We start from the raw sequence: 12,677 nt of genomic DNA on the forward strand, positions 1-12,677 counted from the left end.
TACCCCTAATTACTAATTTCACTATTTAGACTAATCAGGCTGATTTATCGTGACAAGCACCCACTTGAAAAAAGCCTGCCCATAGCTTGCTTCTACCTGTTAGAGTTAGCTGTATTAGCATAAAACTGAGCAGAAATAAAGTTGAAACAGGATACTTGGATACAGTTCCTCAACCAGTGGAAACTTCAGTACTGTCAATATTCTTATGCCACATCCATAACGGGTGAGTTTATAACTTTAAATCAAAATAGTTAAGCTAACAAAACTTCAGTGTTTAAATCATGCCTTTTACAAGAAATGTTCTTCAACTACATGACATTTTAAGCTGCTAATGAGTAGGAATTAGAATCGGCCTAAGGATTTGTATACACAAGGAAAAATATTTAGACCAGTATGTTAATTTTACGTATTTCCAGAAAGTTAAATAATTTAGTAGCTTTTAAATATGTGTATGGAAAAACCCTATATGAGTTGAAACCTTACTTAGAAAATTCTGTGTAACGAATTAAGGAAAACATTCCCTTTTTATTTATAAAGTGGCTATGTTACCCATGACTTCAAAAGCCATTGCACTCTGTTGAGTAACTGTGCAGCAGTTGAAATTGGAAGGATAAGAAGGGTACATCAGTCTGTTCTTTCCTATCAGCTGATACATGCTGTGTCCTGATCTCCTGATCTGCACAAGGTGTTCATTCACTGTATGCCCTTCACTGCTGTGTTCATCACATTTCCTCCATAGCATATTGATCAGATGGTGGACTTTGACAGTTGAACTGGTATGTCACTTAATTCCACTGGTACACTGTGTGATTAAAGAAAGGTGGGCAGAATGTGTTCTGCTGTGCACAAATGATAATGGGATTTTAAGGTGTAACAATTTTTTTTCTTTAAAATTAATAATTACAGAATCCATTGGATGTTTTTGCTTTTGCTTGTTATTATTAGTTTCCTGTTCACTACACTGCAATGACAAACCAGTTACAGTCCTCCAAATTTTGAAGAGACATGTCATTGTTAAGTTTATATAATAAGTTTTATGATAGGTGTTTAATTTGACCTCATAGCCCTAATAGCTGTCCTAATACCTCCTCAGAATTGACATTGACCCTGCTCTCTGAATCTGTAGAATTTCTAAATCCCAATTAGAATTTCAGAAAACTAATCCACTCTGCCAGGTTAATGTATCCTTTGAACTTAAAATCTGTTTTGAACACCAGTATCTTTAGCTCTTCTGGACTGAAATCATAACAAGTTCAGGATTATATTTTAATTCTAAATGAACACACTTGTTATTCCTATAAGTAAACTCTTTCCTCTGTTTCTTCCTGAGCCACACGCTTTCTAAAAAACATATCTACATTATTAAAGTTCTCCCTTCCATTTTCTCAGCTATACAGCACTTGTCTTCATAAGACAACACTGTGAATACAACATACATAACAGAATCAAAAATTGAATATCCTACAGTTTGCTGTCTCTTGCATTACTCTCTATCCGTAGTCAGTTCATGGCAATTCCACCAATGCTAAGAATTTGGAAAGTATGTTCCTTTTTCAAGTCTTCTTTCAAAAGGCATATCTTATTTTTATTTTAACCAGGTAGCTTATTTGCTGATATTTTCTTCTTGAATTACATTTTAGACATGTAAAATGCATGCTAAGCTGCAAACTTTGAGTGCCTTTAAAGCTTTATTGCTTTGTTTGCATATAACAACGTGTAACAATGCAACCTGCTTCAACCTCTTTGGAGCACTTGCAGGTAGCCTGGAAAGTGTTTTGGTCTAAAGGCTCACCAGATAGTTGACAATCAGTATCATAATCTGATTGTCACCAGCCCACATTGTTTGTAAACTGTTTGTATGAGGTTGGTAATTTCCATTACAAGCATAATCACTTGTGAGAAAATACCCACTTATCCAATGGACATCTGACTTTCTCTTTACATCTCCATTCAGCACTCTTCAATAACCTTCAGCCATTTGTGTACTGTCACTAGATCTCCAGGAATACTGGAGATTTCTCCTTTTCCTTGATGCTCTAAAAACAAAAAGAAGTGGAATGACAATTGTTCCTTTCTCATCTTTTATGTTTACAGAATGGTCATGAAGACATTCAGGCTACATGTGTGAACACAGGTTATATTGCTGAGTATTATGCTTTTGAGCATAAGGCCACATGAACAAATGCATGAGGCAGTAATACATAGAGGCAGCACATGCATTACAGTAATATAAGCACCCATTATTAACTGAGAACTCTTCAGTGCTATATGAATATAATACCTTTAAATACTTACAAGTATTACTTCTTGTCTGAATCTTTTACATAGTCCATCAGTTTCCTGATGTTTGAGATCTGTTAAAGCTATTATTTAAGCTTTTTTTTTTGGCCTTTATTTCAAACTTATAAGATGTTGAAAACTTTAGAAAGTAGTACACAAATGTATACATACTACTTATAAGTACTACTTATAAGTATATATATATGTACTTATATATATATACTTACGTATACAATATATATACTTATATATGTACTTATATATATAGTATATACTTATATATATACTACTTATAAGTACATACTACATATGTATACATACTACTTATGTTGTAGCAAATCACACCTTTAAAATACTCAACAGGATATATATATACATCGTTTTTGCAAGATTCATGGGTCTCAGCGTTGAATGTTATGTAAAACAGAGCTGAGTTGATTCTTGTTTTCAACAAAATGATCATATGCCAGAATTACTCCGAAGAGTGAGTTTTCTCTTTCTGAAAACAATGGGATTTCATCATTACAAAGAAGCAAACACCTACCCTTCTATTTAAAAAAAAAAGCCACAGTGCATGTGTAAACTAATGTGTATATCTGCAACCAATCTGCTATAAACATTTTAATTTTACACTAGCTGAAGTCTACCTAGCAAAGTAATGATGAACTGCAGAAGCACTTTCTGGACCTTTAATCACTTTATGTTTTGTTATATTTCAAGCAAATACACTCTGAAATCCTCTCTGATTCCCAGCAGAAGGAACAGTGTTTATGATTGCATTACCAGTGAGTGGTTTAAATTTCAGCCGTGTGAATAAAACTATCTGGTACATATTTGAGAACAAATAATATACTTTTAAGAATTGGTTAATCCCAGATTTCACTGGGCAAGACCGCACAGTTGCAAACGTGTCACATAACATGGCAGTACACATCATAGCGGAGAGGAACAGGGTGTTACAAAGCCTTTCTGTTTGCTCAGTAAATCTGAACAGATTCGTTCAGGTATTCTGAACTAGGATGAGGATGATGAAGCTGTCTGACACAGCTAACACAAGAGTAGTGTGTATGTTCTGTTAAAGTTCTGTCTTTAAACTATAGCCCTCTCTGTAAACTACTTGTACATCCTGGACTGCTCTCGCTATATAGGCCTCATTTTTTACCCAAGTACAATAGGTAAAAGTAAAATCATATTATCACAACAAGTCACACTGTATTCTCATATACACCAGTGTAATGTGAAATCAAGTGGCGTGCAGTTGTGTACCAGAAGTGTTGTCCCACTAATTTCATTTTCAGTTCCATACTCTCTGTTTGAGGAGGGAGGATGATAGATAGTCAGGAAAGTAAAATTGATTTAGTTTTTCTCCTTTTATGCTAAGATTGCCTACTGCTATTTTCCTGGAAATTTATGATTCGGAGTCTGAACTATTTAAATTCACAATAACTTTATACTCTCAGTACTATTGATCAACTATTGATTTTCCTGGATTCTCTTTTGTTTAATAAATATTACAATTTTATTATGTCTATCTCATCAAAGGATCACAGAATTTAAGTGGAAGTGCAAACGGAATGCAATTGTTTGATGAAGTTAATAAATGTAGGTCAGTGTGAATTTGTAAAATGTTGCAGTTCTCTGCAGAATTATGAAAATCTGTATACTGCTGAAATCATCACTTCAAGACCTTTCCAAAAGTGCCGGGAACAATATTATGTGTGTATTTTTAACCTTTATACAGACAGCGGGAGTACTGTCAACCAAATTTGCATCTCATAGCTGGAACCAGCACTGCTGCCTACTGCATAATGAAGTATCAGAATAACAATAAGTTACCTTGTCATATGAAAATGTTTTATTGTCAAACTATATAAAGCAAATGATTTTGTCATTAACAAATCAATAGCTACTTTACAGATTTCTTACACGAGATCATTTTTATTTGTTTTCTTTGCGCACCTGCATTGATAATGCTATGCTTGATTTCAATTACTTGGAGTATTCTGTATTACAAAGAAAATGCACTTTATATTACCTACATATTCACTTTTTAAGCAAAAAAATGCATGGTAAGGTTGTGCTAATTAACACTGATATTCTTTGGACTTGAACAATTTTCAAGTAATGAGAAAGCACTATATTTGTCAAAACTTATACATATTTCCTTTAAAATGGTATTATATAAAAATCAGTTTGATAGAAACTCTAGTTAAAATAGGCAGACAGGAGAAGCCAGGTTTGTAGGAAGATACAGTAGATCACATTAAAAAACTTAGATATGCTTTAAGACAATGAGAAAATTATGTTAAAAAATTACCAATTTTTTTACTTATAAGTTAGTTTAATTATTCCAACTATGAACCATGTAAAAGACAGATTATTTGCAAAAACAAAACAAGATTACTAATTAACCTAGAACATGTTATACATTTACAGAACCCTTTTTCTCTCAACAAATTTGATGCAAGCCAAAGTATTTTTCCATATTCAGTTCTCCTCCTTGAACCATGAAAGGTTTATCCTGAAACAAATTGCATACAGAGTCTGAAAGGATAAAGTTATTGATCATGCATGGTAGCTAGTATTGCTAATATCAGATAGTCCCAAGAAAGCATTGTTTATTATCACTGATTGAACTTGAGTTGTATATGAACAAAGAGAAAGCTCGGTTTAATCCAAAGATCATCTAATTTCATGGAATTTTCTATTGACTGTAATGGAGTTTGAATTTATTCTCTTTGAACCTTTAAGATTTAACTCTAACTCTGTTTGGAAGTCTAGATTTATGTCTTTAATATCACTTATGCTTATATACCTTTTTCTGTACGGTAACAGTGAAACCCCCTGCACAGTGAATAATGTGTTGTTCTTGAACTGCTCACATATGAAATAGTATATTCATATCCTATCACTTATTGTTTTCTTGATTTTGTTGCTCCTATTCAAATTCTTTGAAAATACAGTGTTATTTTCTGTTGCCCCTTAGAAGAGAATCATCCTGGGAGCTCCCATCCTCCAGTCACTATTGTCTGTATATTCCGTACAACCGTACACAGCAGTATTATGGGTGATAGAAATATTATTGCACAACTAACAAGGTGTGTAGGCTGCAAATGTATACTGAAGATTATTTGTAACTATAAGCTAAAAACAAGCAAACTTTGGGAAGATTTCTGGCACCGTGTTAATGAAGACATGATTATCCTGAAAGTATCTTAATACTTTGAATTATAGTACTATCTAAAAAGATCATGATTTTTGTTGAATTTCTACAATTATTTTTTAATTTTTTTTTTAATTTCAAATTAGTATTATTATTATTTTTTTTATTTCTTTTTAATTTCATCACATGCTGACTATTAAATATTCCCTGAAAATACTCTGGTAAATTCATTTTAATGACAATGGAAAACATTTTACATCCCATTATTACTACATCTGTAGCACACATTCTACAGGGCTTCTTTTGAAATAAGTACATAAGTATCTAAGAACATGAATAGCACCAGTAATGTGTTGATACTGAATGGTTGACTGTCATAAAAAAAAAAAGAAATAGTATTAAATAAGTAAAACAGATTATATGGTCTGATACTGAAAGTAAAATGGCAATTTTTTTTTTATGTGATACTATATGCATTTTTTATTAATCCATTTATTTCGATTGATTGATATAGAACAAAGAGTATCCAAGTAAAAATGCTTATGTACCTATAGGCAGTGACTCTGAAATCTGCACCTTAAGGACAAAGAAAGGTCGCCAATCTCTCCAACTCCTAGTTCTTTGTCAAAAATGGACACAGTTAATGAGGTTTGTTTGGTACAGCACAAATTCTCAGACACAGATAGAGATCCTTTCAATGGAAACAAATTTGTTTGGCTTTACCAGGTTACTTAGCGATTAATAATAGCCTTGAGATGCAGGTCAGAAAGGTCATCGTACCCGCTTGCCAACACAATCTAAAATGTGCAGCTAGTCTGGCTTTGCAGGCTTTGAGGCCCCGAAACACTATGCATAAAGTAAAACAGGCTATTTTCCAACTTCTTTTTTCATATTAATAAGCAATTTTCAAGAGAAGGGTGGCAAAATGGGGGCCATGCCACTCTAAGTAATTCATTTATTTTGCAATTTAATCTTATGTTGGAAAAAAATTACACTGCTGAAAAAGCATAGCATGGTGATTTTTAAACGTCAGTGTGCTTCATAAGTAACCTTGTATGAAATATTGTATTAGAAGCCTTTAACAGTAAACTGCAACAAAAAATATTTCCAGAGTTTGAAAGAGACCTATACATCTTTTCTGATCTTTAATTTATTTCCTTTCCATTTTATTTTTTCTGTTACATTTGAAGTAAAATGTGTAAATAGTTAATTTTTTACTTACTGTAGTTGATAAAAATTTGAAAGATAGCATGAAATAAATAACAATTCTGTGCTGCAATTTCTTTTTAATAATTCACTCATTCGCATATGTTGATGAACCTTTTTAATGTTATGATAGTTCAAATATTAAGAATAGATCGGATGCACAATCTTAAACATACTTTCAGAAGTAATATGATGTTCCAGAAGAATTGTTCATAGTAGCAAACTTCTTCGCATGTGACAGGATTTGGATTTTGTCCTGTTGTATCTTATTTAGTATCCACTGACACAAGTGAGACCATTAATGTGGGCCTCTCTAAATATGTTTTGCTGGAACATTGAATAATCCAGGTACATTAATATCTGGTTAAATATTATAAATAATGGATAAATATTGATGGTGCATTTTTCTTTTTTTTTTTTTTTTTTTTTTACCATGTACTCAAATGCTTAAAAAAGAACCAACAAATAGATTTTACTCACCTAATTAACTTTAAAACAATCTAAATGGTTGACTGAATATATTTGGTGTCTTTGGCATGCCAATTAATTTGAACTAGCTATTTCTTAATAACAAATATAACAAATGTTAATCAAACTAATCTTTTTTACCTGGGTCAAAAATCCATACTTGTGTACTGTGCACAGTAGCACACAATTTTGTTTCTTAGAGAGCACTGATTCTCTTCACCGTTTGCATAATTTATGAGAAACTTTGTTCTATAAAAGAAGCCATGGCGGTGGAATCAATGGCCATTTTCTTTTGTAAACGTTCATTTGGAATCATGAGTTCTCTCCATTCTCTGCCAGTTGGTATTAGGTACAGTTCTTTAGTTCTTTTACAATGAAACAATGTCCTATAACCTATTGACTATGTCCTTTAGTTGACACTATGTTTGCAAACTTCTTTCATACACTGTCTCATGAGACAGTTATATTTTTTTCTTGTGGCCTGTACCATTGCTATCAGACTACAGTAGAAAGTGACCTGTGCAAGAAACTTAATGCTATGGAAACTCCTCTTTTTAAAGACACTGCTGCATAAGGTTATATCCAGTTCTCTATGCATAAGTGCTCAATTTTACAAAAGGCTCAAAGGTCTAGGAGAAAATATCAACTCTTATCCTCTGTTTACTATGCTTTTTCATGTCATAAGTTTGCAGATCAGAAGGAGACGTCACAAAGCACTAATCGAAACTTAAGTGGACAGCTTCAGTTTTGAGACTGAGGGAACATTACTAAATTAAATTCTAGTTATAAATAAAAGTCAAACGAGAATTATTCTGAAAGCAAAATATCTAAATTTTATTTTATCAAACTATTAAAATGAACATTGACATCTTCTTCAAAGTAATAACTAAACAATATGAACTAATATACTGGTTTTGGCATTTTAATCCTATTTCTTCACAGATATTTCCATGTAAATCCTGCTGCTGTGGAACTCGATGAACTGTAATTTTCCATGCTACTGTTGCAGTACATTGCTAATAGTTAATAGCAAAACACCATGAGACTATAAAAGGGTTAAAGTAAAATAAAACATGTCCAGGTCCTTTATTATCACCACATGATTGATAAATTTATTTTATTACAGGAATGAGCTCCAAGAGTATGCAGAAATGAATGAAAAGGAAAAGAAGAAGAAAGACCTAGAAAAGGAAGAAAAGGAAAAGAAATACAAAGCCCGAAAGATGCATTACCTCCTTAGCACTGAGCAGGTTGGTATACCTGTCCCTGACAGCTCATGCAAACCACTTGGGCCCCCAGCCTGACAGAGATAAACTAGCAGGCTGAATGGGACATGACTTGTTGAAAAGATATCACAAAGACACTACTTCGAGTTCAATTTAGTGCTTTTCTATAGGCAAGAGCAGGTACCATGACTATTCCACGACAGCAGCTTCATAGAGGCAGCATCAGCACTGCTGGCAGAAAGAGTCCAAGTCAGCAGTTTGATCTGCCACTGTGATAACACAACACGAAGGGCATAACCTCGCTTTAAAAACTCATTTTGACTGGCTTATTGTTGTGTTGTTGCACTTGTCAAGAACTAACAAGTTATTAAGCTGAGGAGGGATTTCATTTTTTCCCCTTTTTTAAATTGAGCTAATGCTGGGACTGGTTCTATCTTCTCTTTGTTTTCAAGGCAGATTGTAAATGCAGTTTTTCTGTAAAAGCTTTTCCTAGAACTGCCTGAATCAGCTTATTTAGCATAATTGTTTTTACATAGAAATGCCTCATAAATTTTAAATATTTACTGATTAATTTGTTTTGTATTGATAAAAGTGATATATTTTTCAAGCATCCTTATGTATGCTGCTTTGCAGACAGCATACCTATACATGTATCTTAGACAAAATGAATGTGATTGGTAATGCTTGTGCTTTTGCCTTTTGTTAGTGCCCTTTTTTAAACTTTCATATAAACCATAAATGCCTAGTGATTGGTTTTACTTCATATGAATAAGGAATAACAGACAGTTAGGATATGTTGACATGAACTAAATGCTTCTTTTTCTTGATTCTTACTCATTTCTTACTTTATGTATCTGACTGGTTATTAATCTATATAGATTATCTGTGTGGAAGGAGTGCAAATCCTAAGGAAAGCAAGAAAAATACCATGCCACTTAGTGGCAGAAAATTAATATTTTCTTCTGCTTGGGAATCATTTGTAATCTAAGCATTACTTAAAATATATGTGCATTGACTGGATATCAGTTATAAAAAAAAGATCAATTTTCCAATAAAACATGAGTATCTTTATTGCAAAAAAAAAAATAAAAAAAAATAGCCACATAAAAATGCTGTTTAGTAACAGCAGAAAAATTCTGAATGACTTTGTTTCTGAGGGAGTTAGTAACTAAAATTAATTCACAGTAATTAGTTTCTCCAGAAGTAAAACTAGAATATTAACGATTAGCTGTGCATTGTTTTTCTTTTGCTTTATACTATGTTTGTGTTGGAGAAACTTATGTAAAAGAAATAGGTAGACATTAATGCATTTACCTGGAGCAAAAAATTGGATTTTTATTGAGAATTAAGAGGCTTGCTGTGTAAAAAGATTTTAGTAAACTTAGTTCACTTTTGATAATACTGTCTTAGCAAACTTATTGACACTTATTTAAGGAATGGCAAGAGGGGCCTAATTTCAGCCATGCACCTGGAGGACTTCTGGTAGTAGGCTGCAGTAATTATTATGATCCAATGAATTTGGGTTATGATTTTACAGAACTACATATAATTCATTTTCAGAATCTTTCAGAACAAAAATATACTTGATTTTTCTTGCAAAGATAACTTGTGTATACAGTGACTCAGTCTACAGAATTTTTCCTTTATCACGGAACTTTGCTTCAAGAACTGTCTTTCTAAGGTAGTATTTTGAAATATGAATGAATGTAAATCAAACACCTTGAAAAACAGCAACCATCAATTTATTGTCATCAAGCTGTGTATTCCTCATAATCATAAAACTTAATATCTTCATAAGATACAGAGCAAATGATTTTGCTTCAGAATTTACTGTTTTTATGCTTTGTGCCTGGCAATTTGCTCTGAATATCCTTGCTCTTCTGACCTGACTACAAGTTCTGCTTGCTATCTTCAAAGGACAGTTAACTCTGATTAAGGTCTGTTCATTGTCTTAGTATAACCAGGCAGCAAAAAATCAACACTTCTGAGTGAGTGAAGGAAATGATTTCTTTTGTAATCTGGGGACATAGCAAATGAAAAGAGGAGGCTGATAAAATGGATTTCTTTTAAAGCCGTGTGTTAACTAAAGCCCAGTGAGTACAGATGATCTGCTAAAGTTTTTGTAGTGGTGGAGCTAAGCCACATAAGGGATCAAGGCTGCAGATACTCAAGTGAGTTATATGGACAGCATTACAAAATCTGTACCTGCAATAATAGTGTCTAATATATCCTATATATTGTGAATCTTTTTGTTTTATTGCAAGCATGGAAAAAGGTGTGCTTACTTACTGTCAGAAAGGAATTGTCAGAAAGAAAGAGATGTCAAGTTCCTCTTTCTACAAGCCAAAGCCCACAAAACTATCTCAGAAATATGTTACAGGTTAAACAGGGAAATAACCAAGCATGTAGCTACACAGTGTAGCAGATAGTACAGTAATCCCTTGTGCCTTTAAAGACTGTTAATCCTGTATTGAATTCAGAATTTGCATTTCACAGATATAATCTTATCGCACTGATTAAAAATATATACATGTATACAAGGCTGTGCCAATTTTTAATTGGTAGCATTATTTCACATTTCAAAAAGTAAATCTTACAAATGCTGGTATTGTAAATATATAGGGTTTTCTAGTATGTTTTTATAAAATCATGGCTTTTGATAAAGTAAACTTTTTTTTTCTGGTGTTAACTTTCTATTCAAGCATTTGTTTCTTTCATAAAAACTGTTTCCTTTATAAAGGAAAAAAAAAAAGGGAAAGAAATGGAGATTAAATTCTGAATCACTATACATTATTTGTTTTTGTTGGGAGCAGGTATATACACATAGCCTTATATAGACAGCTCTGAGCTTGCTTTGGTTGCCTTCCAAGCCAATCTAGAGTTATAATATGGGGCTGAACCTAAACTAATTAGCCTTGTTGAGAGCCATGGTATATTAGCTGTAGAATTAATACAATTACACAGCTTCTAGTGAGCTCAAAATATGAGCAGAATAAGTGTGTGAACACTTCAGTCTCAGGCAGGAAGTTTGATCTACCTAAAAATATTGAAAAGGCATGCCTACATTTAAATCTGCATTACATCTTTTTTTTCTTTTTTTCCTTTGGCATACTGATTTCCAATAACATGAAACAGTGACATTCAGGGAAATAGTTGGATTGTAAAACCTGTATGCTATTATACTATGTTTTACACTTTATGTTTTGCAAACAATTAATGGAGTGTATTTTGACATGAAAATCTAACAAAACACAACTCTTTCCCATTGCTACGTGTACAAATACATTGACACAAACATTTTAATAGACATAAGCCATTTATTTGGATTAAAGAATTGTTTTAGCAAAGAAGTTTAAGGAAGATGAACAAAGGAAAAAATGTATATATATATATCCTGCCAACTTCATCACAGAAAAATGTTTTTTGGCTTTTCTGAAAAACAGCAACTTTTTCTTTCTTTCTTTTCTATCTATAGTACCAGAAGTATCTATGCAATACAAATTTAATACTCTTTACAGGTAAGAGTTGGCTTGAAAAAAGAAAGCAAATTTTGTTTGATTTAAGCTAAGTTAGTTGCCAAGTAATGTCTGGAAAAATAAAATTTGAGCTCTAAAGCTTCATGGTTATGAAATGCCTGAGCTTTTAACCTATGTCAGTAGTTTCAATAACTAGTCAAGTAATATCTAACACACATTAGCTTCCTTTGAAGAAAATTTCTCCTGTGTGATTGCCATAATTATGGAAAAAAACCAAACCACTTTGCAGGTGTTAAATCATGTTGTCTGCTCCACCTACTGGTTGCTTTTTGTAAGAGACTCTAGTGTAAAAATACAGCAAAAAATAAATCTGTGAGATAGCAACTATAAGGCTTCCAAGTAAAATTCCATTTACAAAATAACATCCTCTATTTCAAATTTTAATTTTTACATTACGTTAACGTTATCCTTTTTTGTTTTTACCTTAACAATGGGATAAATTCTGACTTCATGATGAATATAATAAAAATTGCAGTACATATTTAACAAGATTTTGCCTTTGTTCAGAGTATTTCTTGCCATTTATTACTGGAAATAGTGTACAAATAACAATGCAGCTTTATTTCTATTTTTTTCATTAATTTTATTAGTCATACTATGAATGAATTAGAAGTTCTTTTTGAGATGTGGAACTTGACATATTTTACTGGTCCATAATCACAGTGTAATATTTCTGATACAGAGGTCATGATCTGGTTTTTCAGTTGTCAGTAATAAATGAAAAAGATCTTTAAGTTAATATTTAATATCTATTATAAATATGTTTATCTATATGTATAATACATCTCTAGCCCTTTG

The 12,677-nt window shown here is 32.4% G+C and overlaps 1 protein-coding gene across 4 annotated transcripts in view; it reads left to right on the plus strand.

Moving 5' to 3' along the window:
- The window catches only part of SPATA17 (spermatogenesis associated 17), a 97,545-nt gene that overhangs the window by 28,536 nt on the left and 56,332 nt on the right, over positions 1-12,677 (plus strand). For all 4 annotated transcript variants that reach the window (XR_007375038.1, XM_048935914.1, XM_048935915.1 and 1 more), the window contains one exon: positions 8,244-8,367. Coding sequence is in view for 3 of the 4 variants with exons in the window: in XM_048935914.1 (XP_048791871.1) it covers positions 8,244-8,367 (124 nt within the window). In the remaining variant the exon portion in view is untranslated. The remainder of the gene's footprint in view (positions 1-8,243; positions 8,368-12,677) is intronic.

This window comes from Lagopus muta, chromosome 2 (assembly GCF_023343835.1).
Source record: "Lagopus muta isolate bLagMut1 chromosome 2, bLagMut1 primary, whole genome shotgun sequence".
Taxonomy (NCBI): Eukaryota; Metazoa; Chordata; class Aves; order Galliformes; family Phasianidae; genus Lagopus; species Lagopus muta.